General features: G+C 32.3%; 1 protein-coding gene across 1 annotated transcript in view; it reads left to right on the top strand.

Annotated features, from left to right (window-relative positions):
• Positions 1 to 14,766, top strand: part of LOC134685097 (uncharacterized) — a 41,207-nt gene extending 26,441 nt beyond the window's left edge. The window contains exons 3-4 of the mRNA XM_063544530.1: positions 2,968 to 3,262; positions 11,174 to 14,766. Coding sequence (XP_063400600.1) covers positions 2,968 to 3,262; positions 11,174 to 13,383 — 2,505 coding nt within the window. The 3' untranslated portion in view covers positions 13,384 to 14,766. The remainder of the gene's footprint in view (positions 1 to 2,967; positions 3,263 to 11,173) is intronic.
• Positions 14,767 to 26,099: the final 11,333 nt, after the last annotated feature.

Here is a 26,099-nt window from a genome sequence, read left to right as displayed (position 1 = left end):
TACACTAGGGACTATATTCGTAACCAAAGGACGATAACTGTGTCCTTGGACCTACTGTCTGTCCAGCCATCAATTCACAATACTCAGAGACCGTTTGACAGATAGCTTGCTTTACTTAGTAGGATTATTGGTCATTATATTCCATATTGTACTGTCTGTTTGATTTGATTTTTTTATGTGAGTTTTGGGACCTGGACTTTGACCTTTTTAGACAACTGTAACACAATGACTCATTGTGAACAGTACTCCTGTGCGACTATTCAGCAAAAAACTTTCATGATTGGTAGGATTGTTTGCCGTTATGTGTAGTTGGCCATATTATACCGACATGTTGATAGGATGATTTTAATAGGAGTTATTGAACTTTGACTATTTTTATACGACCGCAAAAAAAAAATTTGCCCTCGTATATTGGTATGGATGTTGGCGTCGTCGTTGTCGTCATCGTCGTAGTCGTTGTCGTCCGAAGACACACTGGTTTTCGCACTATAACTTAAGTTTAACTGATGGATTTTATGAAATTTCACCATAAGGTTAAATACAACAAAAGGAAGGCTGGGATTGATTTTGGGGGTTATGGTACCAACAGTTAAGCAAAAAGGGGCCAAAAATAAACATTTTTGTAACATCCAGACAATAACTTGTGTTAGTGTATGGATCCCTCTGACATTGTACCACAAGGTTCCATATCACAAACGGAACACTGGGATGGAATTTGGGGGTAGTTGCCTCAAAATTTTAGGAATTAGTGGGCAAAAAGGGGCAAAAAACAAGCATTTTTCTAGTTTCCAGACAATAACTTGTGTTCAAGTGTATGGTTCTCTCTGAAATTGTACTGCAAGTTACCATACCACAAAGGGAAGGTTGGGATTAAGTTTGGGGTGGTGAATCATGAATGGGGTTCAAAAAATTGGGGGGAGATTTTTTTTTCTCTTTTTTTTTTCTTTAAAATTTTCCATTTTAAGCTGTTTTTTTCTTATTTATATTCAAAAGCAAATAATAATGATATGACAGGAGTTACACACCAAACAGGATCTTAAAATTATTAAATTAAGTGTTGTGCAATAGCAAGAAATTTTCAATTGCCTAGCATTGCCTTATAGCAAGAAATCTTCAATTGCACAGTTTTGTGCAGTAGCAAGAAAACTTCAAGTGCACAGTATTCCACAAAAGCAAGAAATTTTCAATTGCACAGTATTGCGCGATAGCAAGAAATATTCAATTGCACGTACAGTATTGTCCCATTTTCAAATTGGTCTACACTTAGGTACAAAGGGTCTAAAATTGAACTTAGTTTCATTTTAACAAAAGTTTATATATTGGGGTTCTTTGATATACTGAATCTAAACATGTATTTAGATTTTTGATTTTTGGGCCCAGTTATCAAAATGCTCCACATTGAGGTAAAGAAAGTTCAAAATTGAAAGGAGTAGGTTCGGTAAGGACCGAATTTGGCCTCAAACTAACGGTTCATCTGACGAAAGATTTTGACCACTTTTTTAAACACTTAAGTGTCTATTTCATTTGATTCAATAAGTAAATGTGAAAGATTTTAACTGATTTATTCATTAAAAACGATCCGATTCAAGCTCAAATATGAAAAATCTACCAAATATGCCGAAAAATGTCACTTTTCAGATGTTTTTTGTCAAAAATGAAAGTGGCCACATCCGTGTTCATCCTCAACCTTTAAATATGTTATGTATTACCGGTATCATAAAATACAACTTGCATTTCAATATTAAGGATGAACACGAATGCGGCCACTTCCGTTTAACACGAAAACCGTCTAAAATTTAACTAAAATGCTAGAATTATGAAAATTTCAGTAACTTAGCATGACTTAATGGTGCTAGTACCCGATATATGTGCATTGTATTGTCAAAAACATCCCATATTTATGTAGCAGAAGAATTCGACTGTCCAGTGAAAAACTAAAAGTTTACATTTTACCGATTTTGTAAAACTGCTAAACTAGTATTTTGGGGCCAAAAAGGGGTCTTACTGGACCTACTCCTTTGTTTTATTTCATCAAAAATTAAATTCTTGGGATTCTTTGATATGCTGAATCTAATCATGTAGTTAGATTTTGGATATTGGACCATAATAGGTAAATTAAAAAATTTTTTTTAGACCACATTCATTCTGTGTCAGAAACCTATGCTGTGTCAAATATTTAATCACAATTCAAATTCAGAGCTGAATATTGAATGTTGTGTCCATACTTGCCCCAACTGTTCAGGTTTCGTCCTCTGTGGTCGTATCAAGATGCGCCCAGTGGAGCATTTTATAAGACTATTGTTATACACTGACATCTTGTGTAGCCTATTGCTAATAACTAATTAATGGTATTCCTACGATACAGTTTGACAGACAGCTTTTAAACTTGGCAGGATTTGTAGTTCCCTATGTGAAGCTGTACATATTATACCGACATGTTGATTATAGATCATTTTATAGGAGTTATATATGGGACTTTGACCCTTTTTTTACCATTGTTATACACTGACTGAATGACACCTTGTTGATATTGATATTGACTCTACTAATTTCAATACTCCTCTTTGATATTGTTTGACAGCAAGCTCCGACAACAAGCTCTCAAACTTGATAGGATTAGGTTTGCCATCATGGGAAGTTGAACATATTATACCACCATGTTGGTGCAACTCTCATTTGTTGGGAGTTATAGGACTTTGACTTTTTTTACATATATATTTTAATATATATGTATACCACAATTACACCATATCTTGCCCTTTGAATCACAGCTCAAAAAACACTTTATAATGGAGGCTATGATTCGTTGTACAACTTTATACTTGTGTAAACAGCAATTCCTACCAATCTTGATTTACAAGCAAGGTCCTATCAAATGAATTAAAAATGACTATTGTACATAGACACGATAAAGAATAATGTTTTGAAGCATACAAAATTATTAGATATTGAACTATTTATTTATAGGCTGTTAGGCGACTGGGAGGTCAAATACTGTACAAAGAGTGCCAAGACTTAAAGGTAAAAATCTTAGACCAGTCTAATCAGGAAATAATGTTGGAAATCAAACAATCACTGGTAGAGATGAAAGAACTGAAACTTACAGTGGATAATTTGGGAATGGAACACTCTAGAGTAACAGAAAATCTTAGAGAGTTACAGACTTCCCACACTAATTTACAGACATCCCATAACACTTTACAAACAGAACACTCAAAAGTTATGGAAATTGTGAAAGATCCAATACCATCGAACATCAAAGGTACATTGTACTTATCTTAGTATACTGTGTGTTGTTCTTGATCTCATTTTCTTGGTTAAGTGACTGAAACATAGACTATATTCTTCATTACAAACAAAATTTTAATTTAAACTAACCACAAGCATAATACACACTCGGTTGATACACCCACACCTGATTTTTGTCTCGTCTGTGAAGAAAGTCGCAGTATGGGAGACTTGGCTATGCAAATCATGTGGGATCTACGGCATAAACTATTAGTTTAAAGTTTCATATTTTAGAATGTAAAAGACCTGGATACTTCATACCTCATTTTTGGGATGATTGCTTTCAAGCAATCTGTAGACTTTTACCGTGGACTCATGCTACATTCCCTCACGTCATTCATTTTATTCTAAACATTCAGCAACATCTCAGATTCTTATGATTGTCTTGATTTAAAAGGTAAAAACAAGCAAAAGGATTGAAAATAAACAACTTTCCTGTAATGTTCTTCTCATAATCTTCATGTGTGAAATTTCCATGGACTTATATGCTTGTTTTTAACAACACGGAAAATCAGAATATTTTCTTCGGGTGAAACTGTTAAATTTAATACTTAAATAATCTACCTCTGCCAAAGTATTTTCTATCCAATAGACAAGGAACATTAGCTACAAATTGGTCATTGTACTTTCAAATCATATACATTTTACAGACTTAAGAGGTATTGAGTGAAAGTAATGTATATCATGTATATTCATCATTTAACACATTTTAAATGCATTTAAATAAGTTGGTACGGGTTAGCAGTGGTACGAGTTTGCATTGGTACAAGTTTTTTTTTTAGTGGTACGAGTTTACAATGGTACGGGATAACTATAATTCAATAAAACACAATAGTTGAGTGACTATTCATATTATTACATTATGATGTGCAGTTGCATTAGTTTTGAAAATAATACTATCCAGCTGTACCAGGGTTGCCAAAAATGCTTGAGACTCACGCAAATGCATGAGACTCACACATTTTCATGCTTTTTGGCGGAAGTATCCTTGGATGTATTTTTTTCTCTTTGATCTTTTAAATTTTGACCAAATCTCACGCATTTGCTAAATGAAAATTTGGCAGAACTGCTATACATGTGTCAATGAAAACTATGGCAATCGTATCCCTCCGAGCATTCTGCTCTTTGATTAGCTCACCTGGCCCAAAGGGTCAGCAATAATGTTCAGCAAAGTCAGATTTACAAATAAGTCAACATGACCGAAATGGTCAGTTGACCCCTTTAAGAGTTATTGCCCTTTATAGTCAATTTTTAACCATTTTTTGTAAATCTTAGTAATCTTTTACAAAAATCTTCTCCTCTGAAACTACTGGGCTAAATTAATCCAAACTTGGCCACAATCATTTTTGGGGTATTTAGTTTAAGAAATGTGTCCGGTGACCCGGCCATTCAACCAAGATGGCCGCCACTGCTAAAAATAGAACATAAGGGTAAATAGCAGTTTTTATACGACCGCAAAATTTGAAAAAAATTTCATCGTATATTGCTATCACGTTGGCGTCGTCGTCGTCGTCCGAATACTTTTAGTTTTCGCACTCTAACTTTAGTAAAAGTGAATAGAAATCTATGAAATTTTAACACGAGGTTTATGACCACAAAAGAAAGGTTGGTATTGATTTTGGGAGTTTTGGTCCCAACCTTTTAGGAATTAGGGGCCAAAAAGGGCCCAAATAAGCATTTTCTTGGTTTTCGCACTATAACTTTAGTTTAAGTAAATAGAAATCTATGAAATTTAAACACAAGGTTTATGACCATAAAAGGAAGGTTGGTATTGATTTTGGGAGTTTTGGTCCCAACAGTTTAGGAATAAGGGGCCCAAAGGGTCCAAAATTAAACTTTGTTTGATTTCATCAAAATTGAATAATCGGGGTTCTTTGATATGCCAAATCTAACTGTGTATGTAGATTCTTAACTTTTGGTCCCGTTTTCTTATTGGTCTACATTAAGGTCCAAAGGGTCCAAAATTAAACTAAGTTTGATTTTGACAAAAAATGAATTGGTTGGGTTCTTTGATATGCTGAATCTAAAAATGTACTTAGATTCTTGATTATTGGCCCAGTTTTCAAGTTGGTCCAAATCAGGGTCCAAAATTAAACTAAGTTTGATTTTGACAAAAAATGAATTGGTTGGGTTCTTTGATATGCTGAATCTAAAAATGTACTTAGATTCTTGATTTTTGGCCCAGTTTTCAAGTTGGTCCAAATCAGGGTCCAAAATTAAACTTTGTTTGATTTCATAAAAAATTGAATTAATGGGGTGCTTTGATGTGCCAAATCTAACTGTGTATGTAGATTCTTCATTTTTGATCCTGTTTTCAAATTGGTCTACACTAAAGTCCAAAGGGTCCAAAATTAAACTTAGTTTGATTTTAACAAAAATTGAAATCTTGGGGTTCTTTGATATGCTGAATCCAAACATGTACTTAGATTTTTGATTATGGGCCCAGTTTTCAAGTTGGTCCAAATCAGGATCTAAAATTATTATATTAAGTATTGTGCAATAGCAAAGTATTGCACAATGGCAAGAAATATCTAATTGCACAATATTGTGAAATAGCAAATTTTATTTTTAATTAGAGTTATCTTTCTTTGTCCAGAATAGTAAGGAAGAAATATCTAATTGCAAAATATTGTGCAATAGCAAGATTTTTTTTTAATTGGAGTTATCTTTCTTTGTCCAGAATCAACTTAAATCTTTGTTATATACAATATACAATGTATGTTCACTTTTTGCTTCCAACTGATAAATTAAAATAATCTTTACCATTCAGTGATAACAAGCAGTTTTTTTACATCTTAATATTTTATGATGTATTTAAATGAGTAGTTATTGTTGCAAACTCCATTAGAAATTTTAATTGAGATTAGTTTTGGAATAAGGGAAAGGGGGATGTGATTAAAAAAATTGGGTTCAATTTTTCTCATTTGAAATTTCATAAATAAAAAGAAAATTTCTTCAAACATTTTTTTGAGAGGATTAATATTCAACAGCATAGTGAATTGCTCTAAGAGAAAACAAAAATTTTAAGTTCATTAGAACACATTCATTCTGTGTCAGAAACCTATGCTGTGTCAACTTTTTAATCACAATCCAAATTTAGAGCTGAATCCAGCTTGAATGTTGTGTCCATACTTGTCCCAACCGTTCAGGGTTCAACCTCTGCGGTCGTATAAAGCTACGCCCTGCGGAGCATCTGGTTGCCTTTTAACTCAAAAACCAAAGCATTTAGAGAAAATCTGACAAGAAGTTAAATTGGTTATCAGGTCAAGATCTATCTACCCTGAAATTATCCGATGAATCGGACAACCCGATATTGGGTTGCTGCACCTGAATTGGTATTTTTAAGGAAATTTTGCTGTTTTTGGTTATTATCTTGAATACTATTATAGATAGAGATAAACTGTAAACAGCAATAATGTTCAGCAAAGTAAGATTCACAAATAAGTCAACATCAATGAAATGGTCAATTGACCCCCTAAGGAGTTATTGTCCTTTACAGTAATTTTTTAACAATTTTCGACTGAAACTACTGGGCCAAGTTCATTATAGATAGAGATAATTGTAAGCAGCAAGAATGTTCAGTAAAGTGAGATGTACAAACGCATCACCATCATCAAAACACAATTTTGTGATGAATCCATCTGCTTCCTTTGTTTTATATTCACATAGACCAAGGTGAGCGACACAGGCTCTTTAGAGCCTCTAGTTATGGTTGCGTGGCTGCTTGAGAAAAAGATTTACAGTTTTCTTATTGAGTGAAATACTCACTTATTAAGAGTCTTGGGATAACTATATTTGGTATATGTGTTCTCGCAACGTATAAATGTCCGTCATGTAGGGTTCCCCTGACCTCGTCCTTATTCTATGGATCAAGGACAATTTTAAGTTTGTGTGGTTTGGTTTATTTCTCAGATATTATTAGCAATAGGTCAGTTACATTTAGTGAATAGAACAATCTTGAGGTGTACATATCTGTCTGGAATGGTTCATATGACCTGGCCTTGAAGGCATAAAACTTTGCTCAGTGTTCGTAGCACAAAAATCATGCTCGAAACAGGAAATCCAGCAATTTGATTGGCTGATTTTCGAGTCTGAGTACAAAAATCATGCTTGAAAGTTTTATGACCGTGAGGCCTGATCTCATTTTCAAGGTTCTGTGATAAATGATAAGTTTTCGTAATTATGTCAATGTATAAATTACTAAAAGCAAAAGGTTAACTGTTGTTGGTGTCTAGAATGATTGTAAGGTGAACATGGCTGTCTGACAGCTAGAGTTTATATGACCTTGACCTCATTTTCATTTTCATGCTTTATTGGTCAGTGTTAAAATTATGTGGTTTGATCAGTTTCTGTGGTACTTTTAGCAATATGACCACTATATTTAGTGTATAGAATGATTCTAATGTATGAATATCTGTCTGGCATGAGCCATATGACCGTGACCTCATTTTCATATTACATTGTTAATGGTAAGATGAAAAGATACTAGCAGTAAACCCTTCATATTACAGACTTTCAACATGAGTTCAGTGGAAAGTAACAAAGGCGAGACATTTCAGTGTGTGCACTCCTGTTTCTATTATTAAGAGTATTAATATCACTCTATTTGGTATATACAATCCTTTTTAGGTATACATGTCCACGAGACACGGTTTATCTCACCTTGACCTCATTTTCAAGTTTCATGTGTCAATGTCAAGTTTTCATGGTTAGGTTTGTGTCTCAGTTGTAATAAGCAATCGATCAACTAATGTTCGTATGGAATCATTTAAAGATGTCTGTCTGGCAGGATTCGTCTGAACTTGGCCTCATTTACATACATTCTTGATAATGTCATGTTAATGTGATACTTGTTTTAAAATATTTATTTTAAAGACTTTCAGCAGAATTTCAATTGTGATCAGTTTCGCAGGCAAGACAGTTCATCCTTTAAACTCTTGTTATCAAATTTTGGTTAGATTTTTTTATTCTAGTTTTTTTTTCGTAACAGAATCTATGCTAACCTATAAGGGACATGTAACCTTGGCATACACATGTAAAAGTGTGTGCATAGTCAGATCTCAGTAGGGTCATTATTCTTTATTCACCTAACATTGATGTACTCAAATATAGAAAGTAAATAAAAAATCTTTGCAGTGATATTGGATACGTTTCAATGTTTACAAGTGACTGAGCTTAACCATTGGTCATGTTTGTGCTTTTTCAAAGAGCAGAGCATCATTCAATAAATTTTTAAAACCTAGAGAGTTATTAAATGTATTCCAAGTAGTAGATTTCAAAATAACTTATTCATTGTTATTGTTTGAAAAAAAAGGATTTGTTTCCAACAGAAGCTGCATCACAAGGGCTTTTTAGGGTATGCTAAATTACTGATAAATAAATCTCACTTTGGACCCCGAAAATTTGACCACACATGTGCAAATGTATCAGCTTCAAAACAAGACATCATACATATATGCAAGTTTGACATATGGGCAGAGGAATTGAGTAAAAATCTACCATTATCGCTTACCTGAAATGAATTGTGCATATTGAATAAGTAGGCCAATAAAACAACTTTGTCCTCGCCAAAACTTTTTTTACACTTTGTATGAAGTTGTATAACTGTATCATTATATGACGGTGTTGTGTTATGACCTTTATGTGACCTTAATCTTTAACCTAATGGTCAAATTAGTTGATTTTTAAGGAACTTTTGTTTTTGTTTGGCTTTTCATATTTAGTAAAATGGTTCACCACCTAACCACAATGAGTCCACACCATGATGGATGACGTACCATTAAACTCAAGATCAAATACTTAAGAAGAACCCAAAATCATGTATTTTAATGTTCTTTTAAATGATTTCACAATTAGTTATATTTTTATAGTACTGTTATAAATGGGCATTGATAATAATCTCAAAGAAACAACACATTTTATATTTCTAAATTTTATTGGGATCAATATCTGAAAACCTGAAAAGTAATGGTCTTAGATGATTTTCATACACTAAGACAACTTTGGCAAACTCAATTTGGGGAGATCAAATTGCATATTTTTATAATTAGTACCAATTTCGTTAAATAACATAACATTTAACAAAACGTCTATCAACTTATCAAGTTGACATAGCGGTAAAATTCAACTGTCAGTGAACAGGCACTTTGATCACGATTTTCACGGGTCTACATTAAATTCACACTTTCAGGGGATAATGGGTTTGTAAAACATGTTTGTCGTTACCTATCCATTCAGTCTCAGTGTTATTTGACACATCTTTTGGGTAGTTTTCCCTTAAATTCCATCGTGGCGAGTGCTTGTTTACGTATATTGGAAGTTGCCATTCCAACGAATGGTCACTTCCGGGTAACGGTACTTCTTTATAAAGTTATAATAATACATAAAAGTATTATTAAGATATGATTAAATTACTTGCTGGCCTTCCTTTTACTGTGTAGGATATTTAATAATAGGAAATAATTACGTTAAGTACGTTTTTGTGTAGCGCCGTTAAGGAACTATTTTGTGATTTCAATGACGTCATATAGTAACAAAGGTGATAAGGCTACGAGTATGGAATTTTAAGGTTTATATTTATTATGTCACTTATTTATTGGAATTAAAGGCAAACTTTCGCGATTTTATGTATTTATAACGACATTTTGGGACATGAGCCAGAGTTTTCCTTATTATTTCAAAGTTATAGTAGATTTTCAGTTCTGTGAGTCGCGGATGTATTTCACCGTCAAGTATAAATACGGCGTCGCACTAGTACTTTGGCATATCGTATCTGGCTATCAAGCAGAGCAGTACAATAAACCAAACAAACCCTTAAAGTCTAGCAAGCTATTTAGGTACAGGATGCATTTCGATATACAGCTATTTCACCTTAAGCTATTTGATAGCATTTCAAGCCTTTATTTATCTTTTTACATCTTTTGGAATATTTAACTAAAAGCTCACATAAGGACGTCTAGGAACCAAATATCGCTTTTATAAATATTCCCGCTTAAGCAGGTCTTCAACAGGAAGTGGCTTCATATTAAGACAAGATGAGGAACCAGTTCAATGTTTATTATTTCTAATAGCAGTTTTTGGCAAATTATACAAATTATTAAAGATGTAAAGATACGATGTCCCACCACGTTGACAACTTTCTTATATCGTAATTTAATGAAATACGTATATTTCATTCTCTCATTATTGTATGGATAGGATAAAGTCTTGTTAATCTGTATTTATAAGTTACATCTGGGGTTCGGAAGGCCAGCATCCTACTATTACAATTTATGGTTATACTATGTTATTGCTGATATTTGCATGTGTTATTTATTGTCTAATTTGAGATACACATATACATGCCTACTGGACAAGAATAAAAGTCATACTTTTACGCTGGATTCTTCATTTATATATGATTATGCTGGAGTCAACAAACTACACTCAAAACAAGACAAAGTAACGGAACACTATCAATAAGCAATCATACGGAATTAAAAGTACACTTGACCCCTACTCGCCCGCCTGTAACAGTACTGATCTTTGGTTTACAAAGACAATATGTTAGTGTCTTGCTATTAAGTATATATTTTGAGGGGGTATTATCAATTTAGGTTGTATCAAATCAAGGAGATGGAATATGATGTCCAATGAGACAAATATCGACAAAATAACAAACAGGTATACAACCACAGGTCAGCATCTAGCCTTCAACAATGAGTACCACGATACTGTATAATATGTATAGTAAGGTATGAATGGTTTTGACATAACAAAATGTGAAACAACTTACACCATAGACTTATTCCACCATTGAATTTCTGTTTTAAATGATTATGAATAATTCATATGAATAGAAAGTTTTTTTTTATTTTTAGTTAGCTTCGTTTTATATATTTTTCAGAGCTGATAAAAAAACAAATAGAAGACTGGGAAAAGAAAGATAAGATGTTCGTGTCTACAAGAGCCAGTGATTACGTCATGGAACGTTTACAGGACAACAGTTGCTTGACATTAACTGCGCCATCAGGAGTTGGAAAATCATTCATTGCAAGACACACAGCACTTGTTTTGAAGAAGGAAGGATACAATATAATACCAGTAGAATTACCAGCCGACATTAAAACTTATTATCAGCCTGGTAAACAGACAGTCTTCATTGTAGATGATATTTGTGGAAATTTCACGGCAAATCAACAACAGATAGATAACTGGAAACAACTGTTACCTGTGATAAATACTATTATTGCAGACAAATTTTGTAAGATTATTGTAGCTTGTAGATTACAAGTCTATAAAGATGATAAGTTTAATATATTATCGCCTTTTAAATCCTGTCAATGTAATTTAATATCAGATAAGTTATGTCTTACATCTGTAGAGAAAACAAATATAGCAAAAACTTATATAGGTACAAGCATGACAGATATTCATGATTTATCTTTTAAATGTGATTTTTTCCCACTCTTATGTTCCTTATATCACGAAAAAGACGATGTAGATGTCAAAGAGTATTTCAAAAACCCTTTTGATGTCTATACACGTGAGCTAGACAGGTTAAGTGAGCACGGTGATGACGGGAACTATAAAATATGTAGTCTTGCTTTATGTGTTCTCTTTAATAATCAACTGAAAGAGAAATGGTTCCATGGTAAAGTTACAAATGAACAACGAAATATTATAGAAGACACATGTGAGGCTTGTAAATTAAACCGAGGTACATCGAAAGCAAAACTTAAAGAGGCTATTGAAACTCTGGATGGTACATTTATATGTAAACAGAACGGTATTTATAGAACTCTACATGATAAACTATTTGACTTCCTTGCTCATTACTTTGGTCAGACAATGATTTCATGTTTGATAGATCATGGTGATAGTGATTTAGTACATGAACGTTTTATCTGGCAGAAGGCACCAGATGACAAGAACAGTAATATAGACTTCATTATTGAAATACCAGATGATTATTTAGAATCCTATTTAGAAAGGTTTATACAAGACTGGTCAGCAGGTAATGTGTTGGTTGTATTCAGTAACAATAACATGAAAGTATATTCATTCAGACAACAGTTATTACAGTACCTACTACAACTAGACAAACCACAACAAGTAGCATTAGCCAGTACCAAGGATACCGTGAGACCAAATGATAGCTGTGGATCAGGTACTACTCCACTGGTAGATACTTCTTATGATGGTTATACTGATATGGTACAGTGGTTGTTACATAATGATGTGGATGTGGATCAATGTAGAGATGATGGGGTTTCTGGACTGTTACTGGCAAGTCAGAATGGACATACTGATATAGTGAAGTTACTGTTAGAGAGGAATCCTAATGTTGATATATGTGATAAGGATGGCTGGAGTCCTCTGATAATGGCAAGTATTCAGGGATATACTGATATAGTTAAGTTACTGTTAGAGAGGAGTCCTAATGTTGATCTATGTAGCAAGGATGGTTTAACACCACTGATCAGTGCATATATCCGTAACTACACTAGTATAGTCCAGCTATTAAATAAACATAAATCGAACATTAATGTACAGACATTTGATGGTGGTAATGCTTCATATTTCAGTGCAAAAAATGGAAACCTAGAGATAACAAAGTTACTATTAGAGAACAATGCTGACTGTAATATCTGTATCCTTAGTAAACAGTCTATGACAGATACATTATATTATCATCCAAATATAACATTGGACAAAGTAAAACAAGAATTATTTGAACGCCTGGTAGAGAATACATTTTCACATCTAAAAGATTATGTCAGTAAGATGCCAGTAGATTATGCATTTGGTGTATTCGCTGGTTCTACCCCGTTGCACATTGCCTGTTTTATGGGTGAGATAGATATGGTCCTTTGTCTTCTGAACCACAATGCTGACATCAACCGGACAAAAGAAGATGGAACTACACCATTATTTTATGCATGTGAAGTAGGAAATGAGGATATTGTACGTTTATTGTTAGAAAAAAGAGCAGATACACAGATAATAAGACAAGATGGAAAATCCCCTTTAAACATCGCAACAGATAATGGACATACATCTATAGTAATAATGTTAACAAATCACACAAAGAAGGAGGACAAACTTTCTTCTTAACTCTGGTTCTAAATGGTCTAGACGATTAGTACTAGATGAACATTCTTAATTTTATGACCAGGAATTGAAGAAACATTTAAGATGCAGTAAAATATTTTGTTATCAATCCCAATGAATAAAACTGTCCCACACTTAGTTACCATTGTAATTCTATTATTACTTATTCGTGTTTTTATAATTCATTGTTCTCTAAAGTCACATTTCTTTACTTGATGCGATTTGATGCTTATATTAACATGATTAAAGTTTACATATTTTACTGGTGTTATACATTTAATTTTGCTTTATTTGGCTCATGTTCTACATTATATATGTATTTCGTTATATGTTTGTAAACATTACACATCCCTATATTTCTTGTTTTTGTTTTGTTGGGATACTGTCTTATTGCAACATGTGTGGTATTTACTAAGAACTTACTAAGAACTAATTACATTGTTATACAGTTATCAATCACGTCTTTATGTGGTATCCACTAAGAACTTATTTAAGAACTTATTACATTGATAAGGTTTAAATATTTTATTGAAATCTTTACATTTGTTAGTTCAAAACATCAATTACTGGTACCTTATCCCGGCCTCGTTAACATTAGTATTGATATTTATATATATGAAACAAATTCTCATCATGTTACAAAATAAGTTATGAAATGCCATGTGAGATATATTATCACTTTGAGTCTGTCGTCTGTTTGTCTTTTCATCATTTGCTTTTCAGCTTTCGACAGATGATTTAATTTGAAACCCTAAAATTAGTTTTGAATTATTTTGTTAGAATTACCTACAGGTTATGCATACATTAAAATTTAAGTCTGTTGACAAACCATATGGCCATCATTTACTATGTATACAATAGAAAAATATTTTGAATATATCACCTGTATATAAATGTATTTTTGTTTTAACTGATATCAATGAAAAATATATATTTTCATCAGACTGAATTAAATTTTTCTTATTTTTTTCCTTTGTGTAACTAGGTGTCTTTATATAAGCAAAATTGATTGATTTTTGATTCACATCTTGTAACCAGTTGGATATTAAACATGATTGTCGTTCTGAATAAGGACCTTGCTCAAAAGTGCACGAAAAAATCAGCAATTTTGTTTGAGATTCTTTGTATTTCTCATTAAAGTTGTAAAAAAAAAGACTTTTTCAACTGATTTTATAGTTCATTATTATGTTGTACTCTTATACCAATGTTCCAGGTTAGGGGGAGAGTTGGGATTAAACATTTTTGTAATTTATAAATTTCAGTTACAGTTTATACTGATCTTCTTAACTTTTTATTGTTTGAATTGTATATAGTTAACATTGTAATATAGATATATAATTTGTTGATATGATATTTATCAGAAAAGATAATCATAATAAAATTAGTTATCAGTATTTTATGAGTTCTTTTATTAATTATGTCTGTTAATTTTTTAAAAAGACCATTTGAGATGATGTGTTCTTTGGTTGAATTGGTTTGATCAATATTGGAAATATGATACATTTGGAAAATACATTCATCGTGTTGGCCTTGCAGATTTAAATCTAAGTGCATTATGACAAATTTGCACAATGTGCAATATGTATGGGTTCTGCTCATTGTTGAAGGCCATATGGTGACCTACAGTAGTTATTTTCTGTGTCATTTGGTCTTTTGTGGAAAGTTGTCTTATTAGCAGTCATACAACATCTTCTTTTTATAATTAACAGGATGTAGAAGTGCATGCAGGTTTCAACCGTGTTGCCACAGATTCAACTTTCCTTAATTACAATTATATCAAGATATATGTCTGGAAGTCAGCTTTCCAGTTTCCCTGACAAATTATTTCGATCCATAATCAGTGGCGGATCCAGAAATTTTTATACGTGGGCCCCCACTGGCTGCCCTAAAAGGGGGCCAGCTCCAGCCATGATTCAGTGATTTCCTATGTAATCAACCAAATGTTTCTCACAAAAGGGTGGCCCGGGCCCCCTGCCCCCCCCCGCCCTGAATCCGCCTCTGATAATGAACATTTCACCATACTTGATTTGATGGTGCCCTATTGGAAAAACTAAACTGATTTTATAATTATTTGGTCAAGTGTCTATAAATATACTGAACGTTTCGGAAAGTTATGTTCAAATTGTCATATTTTTGAGTCGTTAGTAGTATTTAACAATCTTTTGTGGATAACATATTGAAAACAACACGTTATTAATTTCTTGCGTCCGAAGCGCTTTTCTGGATTTACCTTCATCAGGAACGCTCAAAGCCAAACATTTGAAATCCGAAGATGTATAAGTACCGAAACCGTTGAAGAGCTGTATGTCAAAAATACCTAAAATCAATAGCCAAATTCATCTAAAGCCAACTTTGCCTGAGGGAGTTGAAACCTTAGTTTCTTAATAATTTATAAATTTATAAACGGACAATTTTAGAAAAGTTTGTTTAATCATGTCAGTACCGAAATACTGACTACTGAGCTGATGATACCCTCGGGGACTATATATAATGCCTCTGAGTAAAAAAACTGTAAAAGACCATGACATGACAAACCAATGATACATATAGTAAACTGTAAAATGCCATGACATGACAACCACATACCTATAGTAGGTGTGAAAGGCCCTGACGTGTCTAACGCATACCTATAGTAAACTGTAAAAGACCATGGCATGACAAATAAATACCTATAGTAAGCCGCGAAAGGCCATGACATCAATTAATCAATTCTTTATTACTTAAAGCACATTATGCTTATCAGTGTAATAAATACAAATACATTTCTATAACAGTTACACAACATGACATAATACATCAGAGAACCAAATAAATATCAAGTATTGACCAATAACAGTTTGGTCCTATGATTAAGTGCATTAAACAAGAATTTTCACAAATTACTCAAATCTTTTACATTTTCAATGCTGAGAAGTTGCACTAATTTGAACGACGATGGACGTCTATAATAATAAGGTTTGATAAACTGTCTCCTCAAGTCTCTACAGCTTTCACATTGTAAAACAAAATGGAATTCATCTTCAGTGATATTCAAAGTACAAAGAGTACAATTTCTATCTAACCTATTTATTCCATGATAACGGCCTACTTCAACAAACAAATTATGAGATGACGTTCTAAGTACGGGGCGCCGAATGGGACTCTTGTGGTTTTGTACTCAAAATTCAATTTTGTACGGACAAAAGTGACTTTTGTTCAACAAAAATGAGTTCAGTTTAACAAAATTTGTATCATACTACAAATTTGAAATTTTGTCATACAAAATTATCTATCAGCGGACAAAAGTCACTTTTGTCATGACAAAATTCATTTTTGTTACACAGACTTGACTTTTGTTACCTAATTTGAAAATTGAGCGACAAAAGTCAATTTTGTATTTAAATTAGTTTAGTTTGGTTTCTGTGAACTAATTTGCATACAAAATTGACTTTTGTTACACAAAAATTACTTTTGTTACACAAAATTGACTTTTGTTACACAAAATTGACTTTTGTTACACAAAATTGACTTTTGTTACACAAAATTGACTTTTGTGAGACAAAATTGACAAAATTGACAAAATTGACTTTTGTCTCAACAAAATTGACAAAATTGAATTTTGTCTCAACTAAATTAACAAAATTGAATTTTGTCTCAACAAAATTAACAAAATTGAATTTTGTCTCAACAAAATTGACAAAATTGAATTTTGTCTCATCAAAATTAAAAAAATTGAATTTTGTGTCAACAAAATTAACAAAATTGAATTTTGTCTCAACAAAATTGATTTTTGTCTCAACAAAATTGATTTTTGTCTCACGAAAGTCAATTTTGTCTCATGAAAGTCAATTTTGTCTCATAAAAGTCAATTTTGTTGTTACAAAATTGAATTTTGTCATCACAAAAATGAATTTTGTCGTCACAAAATTGACTTTTGTCTCAACAAAATTGACAAAATTGACTTTTGTCTCAACAAAATTGACAAAATTGACTTTTGTCTCAACAAAATTAACAAAATTGACTTTTGTCTCAACAAAATTTACAAAATTGACTTTTGTCTCAACAAAATTAACAAAATTGACTTTTGTCTAAACAAAAATGACAAAATTGAATTTTGTCTCAACAAAAATGACGAAATTGAATTTTGTCTCAACAAAAATGACAAAATTGAATTTTGTCTCACAAAAGTCAATTTTGTCTCACAAAAGTCAATTTTGTCTCACAAAAGTCAATTTTGTCTCACAAAAGTCAATTTTGTCTCACAAAAGTCAATTTTGACTCACAAAAGTCAATTTTGTGTAACAAAAGTTAATTTTGTTTCACAAAAGTCAATTTTGTCTCACAAAATTGAATCTTACCGTACACAATTGACTTTTGTGATTTAATTTCCATATCAGGTAACAAAAGTCAATTTTGTATGCAAATATGTTTATATTTGCATATCTTTAAGACAAAATTGACTTTTGTCATGACAAATATGAATTTTGTCTACAAAAATGAATTTTGTCATGACAAAAATGAATTTTGTCTACACAAATGAATTTTGTCATCACAAAATTGAAGTTCTCACAAAACAAGTCTGTAGCACATAGTTTTGTAAGACAAAAATGATTTTGTTATGACAGAATTGAATTTTGTACAAAACCACAAGAGTCCCATTCGGACGGATTCGAACCCATGCTACTGTGATATCGTGACACCAAATCGCCTGCACTGCAGCCGTCCCGCTAGACCACATGACCACCTGGGCTCTCAAAAAAAGAGCTTTCGGTGGCCATATGTTACCTTTCCACGTCAGTTTTAATCTAGCGGCGTACTACAGTACATGATATATAAGGCATGAAGATGTTATTGTTACAGATCAGCTAAATTATCTATAGTAAAGGATCCTACAAATTAATGTAAGATACAGTATATATAGCTATCTTCCATACTCATTCCAGGACCCTTTATAGCTCGCTGTTCGGTGTTAGCCAAGGTTCCGTGTTATAGGCCGTACTATGACCTATACTGGTTTACTTTCAAAATTTTTACTTGGGTGGAGAGTTGCCTCATCAGCACTCATACCACATGTTCTTATATCAAAATTAACTGTTTGTTTTACTACCCACTGTCTGTTTCTCTTCAAACAATACGTTTTGGTCGTTGCTGAAGGTCGTGCATTGACCTATTGCAGGTGACTTCTACGTCATTTAGGGTTTAAGTCATACCACTGTGCTTTATTGTCGTGTCCGATGGATAAACTTTCGTACAATAAAATGCAAAGCTTGTAAGTTGTCAAATTAGCTAATCATCGCTATGGGTATATTTTCATCACTTAGTCTGTCAAAATGTTTTACTGAAACACAAATCACATGACTGATTATTGACAAAAGAATTGAGATAAAATGCTTTGAAATATTACATATCCTGTGTACTGTGATAAGTTATATAGAATAGGATATTGAATAATTAAAAGAGAAATACATTTTATGAATCAGTGATCTAGTAATCTAATACATCCCCTGCAAAGTTAAGCACGGTAGTTAATCATTTGATTGCTATGAATGCACGGTTATATTCTGAGAAAACCATTCCTTACGTAACAAATCTAACAATAAATGTTAAAGCATGTTTTCCCTCGACACTGTTTGAAGTTTTACAATTAACATTACTGTGATTTTGTAAAATAAGTTTGTAATAATTAGCCAATTATTTACTCAAAGTATTTTAAATATAGAGGATACTTCTACGGACTATTTGCTTCATTTTGTTTTTAAAATCTCTTTGTTCAGGTTGACAGTATATACAACTAAAAAACCCTTGAAAAGGATAACGTCGGGATGTACAAAGAGAATGCAATCACATTAAATGTCAGACAATTTGGGAACTAATCACCAGAACTGTACTGGTTATTTGATCTGCATGATCTCGATACTCGAGGGAATGTCTTAGATGCAAAACACAAATGGGAAGGTGTGGTGTAAATCTCATATTTGAAGAAGGAATGCTAACATTATGATCAGAAGGAAAAAACATATAAAGAAACAGTGCTAACAGCAATGTTTAGAAAATACAAAAAATAATAATTAACAAGAGCCCCAATTCTAACAGAAGTTAGAATTACGTAGTCAGGAATTGTAAGAAGGTTTTTTTTATCAATAGAGCAAATAACTCATAACTAATGGCTTGACACTACCCAATTCACCCCACAAATACTTGACTTTTCCACATCATTGAGATAATATTAAATTGCCAAATATTGTTACTTTCGTAACAACTGATTGGTGCCGGATTCCAATTAGTCCGATATATAGTTAATATTAACCTTTGACATACTAACTTTAGAAGCGTTAAACCCAGGGAAAAGAAAAATGTTGATAAAATCAAAACAAACAACAACACAAGAAAAAGAAAAACAACAAGGAATGCATACACTTCACATAAAATTACATAGATCTAAGCAAAAACGAAAAACAAGAATACCAAAAATGCTGAGGTTGGTTGCATCAATTCCTTTATATGTAACTGAACTGGACAGCATTTCTATTTTCAGCGTTTAAAGGTTCTGATTGTTTTGGTTTGAATAGACGAGAAAGGACTACATTACTAAATTATACTGACCAGTTTGCAATTATATGTATGCATCACATCCCATGTCAAGTGTATAATCTCTCAAACATTTCAGAAAATTAACATGCAGTGAAAAAAGAATAATTACATGCGTATACATTTTGGATAGATTGATGATCTGTATAACTTATTATTTTTGAAGAGTAATTCTGCTTGTTGTGATAATGTAATATATATCAACATGATCAATTATCTCATCAACAAACAGTTCAAAAGATAAGTATTTGAATAACACACTTCTAACAAGAGGTCACATTTGTTTAGTAGCACAGTAACTAAATGAGAAATCATCGCATAATAAATACAGTAGAGGACAACACATCAACTTTTCGAACTAGAAACACAATTTTCCGATTAAAAATTAAACGATAAAAAGTAAAATCCCCAAAATACTGAACTATGAGGAATTTCAAAAGAGAAAGTCCCTAATCAATTGGCAAAATATAAAAGCACAAATTTACACATCAAACTAATGGACATACGATGAGTAAGGTGACATGGGGGAATCAACAAACATCATATAACCTAAACACAAAACAATAGGAAGCTGGAGACTAAAAGCTAAGAGGGTAATGACAGTAACTGTAATATCATTAAAGAGTACGAAATTGACTGCACCAGTATTTTGACAATCATGTTTCTTCAGTTATGCCAAAATATTTGAAATCGAAAACCATAAAAACTTTCGTTTAAACCAAGAAGGACTAAAAGTAATACAAAATGCACGATGGTAAGACATTCCTAATTTTAAAAAGAATTTGAAGTCAAGGTAAACTTAAATATCCGTATTTGTAGGGCAATAAAAAAGTTCTTACTACTTAGCTGGGGTTACTCTCGGCGAGTTACAGTCCACTAGCAGAGGTATTGACTTAACGGTATTAGTAACATTTATCTAAAAACAAATCAAACCATATATTTACATAAGTATTCATCAAAAGTTGCTAGATACAAAACTCATCAAGCTTATTTTGAGTACCTCTGGAAACTGTTACCACCGCCTTGAAGTTAAATTTAGAAACAATGGTCAAGGACGTTTTGAAACTAAAAAATGTAAACATCACAAGTGTGTCGCGCAAAGCGAGTTATATTGAAGGTAAACAAGGAGTAGTCGTAGTGCCACTGGGGGATTTTGAAAGTAAACAAAAGATAATGGAAGCAAAAAAACTATTGAAAGATAAAATGAAATATAGGAAAAATTTTCAACTAACGAAAAGAGATTACTCGATGCTGACAATAGAAGACGGCTAAAAGATGTCGGAAAAGACATGGAATTCATCTCAGTGGCTGAGAAAATAAGAAAAAGACAACAAGAACATCAACAAAATGAAAAAAAGACAATAACACAGGTGAACAAAACAAGAGAAACTCGTAGACCTCAGTGTAACACTTCACATACTGATATGAACAATGTTTTTTTTTTAAATGATTTTAATGGTGGATCTTTTAATGATTTTTTATGAGTGGTATCTTTCGTCCCTCTTTTAATGGAAATTATGGTGACCGATATCCTAGCAGTAGAGGCCGAGCTCGTGGTAGGCATTATCAATATAAATGCGGTTGATGGAACATTTATGGTTGGTCTAAATATGCAAATAGCGAAAAAAATATTTTAATAACTGTCTGCATTACAAAACTAGATCTTCACACGATTGGAATATCTGAATCTCATCTTTTGACAAATAATATTATTAATATAATTACAAACGGTATGGAAATAATCGTAGTCACATCCGTACTCGAGCGAAAACTGGATCAGGAGTCGTTGGTCTTTTAGTTAAAGAAAATACTATGTTCACATAACATAATTGTTGAAGATAAATCCACAGATGGAATAAAATGGGTAAAGTTCAGCGATAAAACAAATAATAGAAATATATTCTGTGTGTGCGGTACATGTTTACCACCTGAATTTTCCGCTAGCGCTAGATCTACTAATTTACATGATTTTTTCGACAACCTTATGTCACAATTATATTCTTTCCAAATTGAATACCCATTCTATATATGTGTTGATTTCACTAGTCGAATATGAGAAATGGAAGATTTTATTCCAGTAGTTGATAATTTACCTATAGAGAAGTGATTGATTTTAAATCCAACAGCTATGGAGAATTGTGTTTTTGTCAAATATATTTTTTTGTGTTTTAAATGGTAGAAATAGTATGAGAAATGATTTAGCCTACATATCAACACGGGGTTCATCAGTTGTCGATTATTGTTTCGTACCATATAAAAATTTAAATTGTTTCAAGAAATTTGAAGTTATTAAAGCTAGTGAATTAGCTTATAAAAGTGTTTCTATAGGGTCTGTTAAACCCAGATTTATTCCTGATCATTCCATATTATGCTGGGAAATGAAAGTTATATGTGTGATAATATTGAAAAGGAAAATATCAACGTAAAAAATCAAAATGTTCAGAAACGTGTTATATATGCTGTAAAAAATATTCCGAATAGTTGGTTTGAAGATGAAAATGTGATTAATAGTATAAATTAATGTATTAGAGATATAGAAAAAAGTAATGGTGATCAAGATGATGTAGATAATATACATTGTGAATTTGTTAATATAATGCAAAATGAGAGGAATTCCAAACTAAATCCAAAATAAAACAACCTTTTAATAGTTGTAACAATAAAAAAAAACACGACTCAAGAATCCGTGGTTGTCCAATGACTTCACTTCAAAGTGGAATGAGACATGTTCGGCCGAGAACCAGTATCTGCGTTGTACGAACAATAGCAATTTTCAATATACCAGTCTTAATTGACATGGTAAGTTCCTGTCAAGGACATTTGTGTACGATTTGTCTTTTTTTTATCTAAATCTGAAAAAAATACGTTACAGGGCCAGTATATGGCATTAATGGCAACGGGATTATTTGTTTATTTAATATAAATGTATAAGTGAAAGGAGGTTTAGCTAGCCTTAAAACGAGGATTAATCCACAATTTTTTTCAAAAGAAAATGCCTGTACCAAGTCAGGAATATGACATGTTTCTTTTCCATTCGTTTGATGTGTTTGAGCTTTTGAATTTGCCATTTGATTTGGGACTTATCGTAATTAATTTTCCTCGGAGTTCAGATTTATTGTGATTTTACTTTTTTATAAAATGTTAATACCTGTCAACGACTGTTGATTTCGCTTTCACTTGTTGTTTACCAATAAAAGCAAGATACATAGGAAATAACTGAAATAAAACACTAACCAACCACAAAACTGTAGCATGTTTTTTTTTTTTATTGTATGAGTTTAAAAAATATGTGAGTAAAGAGAGACTACTGCATAGAAAAATTTAACTGAACATAGAAATATTGCATTGAGCTCGAGGGAGATACTATTCATGAAATATACAAATACAGATGCAAAATAATTCAGGAAGATTGTAAACTAAATATGGTAATTACAATTGTATTTATACTGAAAAATCCATACAGAAATTGTCGTTTGTTTCCGTGTTAAAATGAATACAATATTCAATAGATATAGGAAGATGTGGTGTGAGTGCCAATGAGAAAACTCTCCATCCAAATAACAATTTAAAAATTAAACCATTATAGGTTAAAGTACGGCCTTCAACACGGAGCCTTGGCTCACACCGAACAACAAGCTATAAAGGGCCCCAAAATTACTAGTGTAAAACCATTCAAACGGGAAAACCAACGGTCTAATCTATATAAACAAAACGAGAAACGAGAAACACGTATATATTACATAAACAAACGACAACTACTGTACATCAGATTCCTGACTTAGGACAGGTGCAAACATTTGCAGCGGGATTAAACGTTTTAATGGGCCCAAACCTTCTCCCTTTTTCTGAAACAATAGCATACCATCACAACATATAAAAACATACGATAAAATATCAATTAGCAGACTTAACTCAATCAAAAAACGTATGATTACACAAAGAACGAATAAATTTGATCTGCGATATCTGAATACAAATGCACAGTTAATTAAATATTAGAGACAAACAGTCATGACCAAAAGGCTATCAAATAAATTCAAACACACTGAGAAATATTTAACCAATCAATGTTCACTTTAGAAAAAAACCGGTTTTTTATAATCTTGAAGTTTATACAAATGTTGTAAGAATAAGTGAAAAATTGAAGATATTACAAATAATCAAAGCTGGTATACAGCCAAGATCCATACAAATAAAAAATGACAAAAAAGCATTATAAACAGTATCAACAGGTCGAATTAACAAGAAAATACGATTTGAGAGTACTCGCAGTTACTGACAGCTAGTTAAAAGCCAAAACCAATTAATAGTAAAAAATCATGCATCAGAGACTAAAATCGACTAAAACACATCACAGGGATTTAGTATTTTAACGTCATTAATAGTCAAAGAAGACATGACTTGTGCAATGCCAAAAATAAATGTATCGACAGGTAGTAGTATAGTGAAGAGCGACTTCTATAGAAATAAAAGTTAACGTGGCTGTGTCCCCTATACATCTCGCCTCAAAAGATAATGAAATTTAGTTATGTTTTAATTTGCTAATGACAAAATCAATATTAGTGCCAATGTGAACTATATTCAGAGATCTAATTACAATATTGGTACGATAACCCTTACTTATAAGTTTGTTCAAAGGTTCGATGAGTTTACAAGGATCACATAGTGATTTCCTCGCTTTAAGTACAATATTACCATAAAATTTAGGATGAGAAATACCATTTTTAATAAGCTTTCTACAGGTATAGCCAAATTTACTAATCAAATCTTTGTATCTATGAAAGAATTTAGTAAAAGTTTTAAGTAATTTATGGTATCGAAATCCCTGACACAACAATTTACCAGTGATGCATTGATTACGTTCGTTAAAATCTATGACATCAGAACACACACGGGCAAACCGAACGAGTTGCGATATATAAACACCGTATGATGGAGCCAAAGGCACATCGCCGTCTAAAAAAGGAAAATTAACAATAGGAAATGAAAAATCGTCTCTTTTGTCGTAAATTTTAGTGTGAAGTTTCCCGTTTGAAATTGAAATGTCTAAATCTAGAAAAGGACAACTGCTGCTGTTTATGTTAGATTTAGTTAAAGTAAGTTCGTTTGGGTAAATTTCTGAAGTATATTTAGAGAACTCTGGATTATTCAACGAAAAAATATCATCCAGATAACGGTAGGTATTTTTGAATGTATCAACCAAATGTAACAATGATGGGTCTTTACTGAGTTTGGTCATAAACTGAGATTCATAGCAATATAGAAATAAATCTGCTATTAAAGGGGCACAGTTGGTGCCCATAGGAATACCTACTACCTGACGATACACTTTATCGCCGAAACGTACATAAATGTTATCAAGCAGAAAGTTTAAAGCTTCAATCATATCCTCACATTTCCAGTAAGTGTATCTAGCATACTTTCCTTTTTCGTTACAGAAAAAGGCCTTAAACGAGTTACAGCAAATAAAATTACAATGAGATTTTTCGAAAGACCATTTTATCAAATACAAAAACTTTTTCTTTATAAGATTGTGTGGAAGTGTAGTGTACAGAGTAGAAAAATCATAACTGTCAACAGAATTGTAAGGACCATTGAAAGCATGTATTTTATCTAAAACCTCTAAAGAATTTTTAACACTCCAAAAATAATTAATACCATTATTTTCATAAGCTTTATTACAAAAGTTAATAACCAGTTCTTTGATAGTAGTAAGGGAGGTGGTTAGAAGCACTGATAGATTAGTAGTAGAACACTTACTCGAAGCGGAGATGAAACGGAATTTAAATGGTTTTTTGTGTAATTTCGGTAACCAGTACATGGTAGGGACTTTCAAATGTTCGGAAGATGCTTTAAGCTGGGCAGTGGCAGTGGTATGCTTGTTAACGATTTGACTCTCTGTGGTGCGCACTGACCTGAATGTAGAGGAATTTATTATTTCGTTTTGAAGAACTTTCGTGTAGTATATGCGTCACACCACCACTACATTATTTGCTGCCTTGTCTGCCGGTACGAACACAAACCGCTCTGCGAGTACCTTGAGTTTGTTTTTTATTCTAGAAATGGGAATATCATGGTTCCTATTATTAATTTCAGAATTGTTTTCTAAATGAGATATTCGAATATCAACAGTATTCATAATTTTATTCAAA

Source organism: Mytilus trossulus, chromosome 9 (genome assembly GCF_036588685.1).
Source record: "Mytilus trossulus isolate FHL-02 chromosome 9, PNRI_Mtr1.1.1.hap1, whole genome shotgun sequence".
Taxonomy (NCBI): domain Eukaryota; kingdom Metazoa; phylum Mollusca; class Bivalvia; order Mytilida; family Mytilidae; genus Mytilus; species Mytilus trossulus.
Note: the sequence above shows the minus strand (reverse complement) of the source record. Positions and strands in the feature narration are given on the sequence as shown.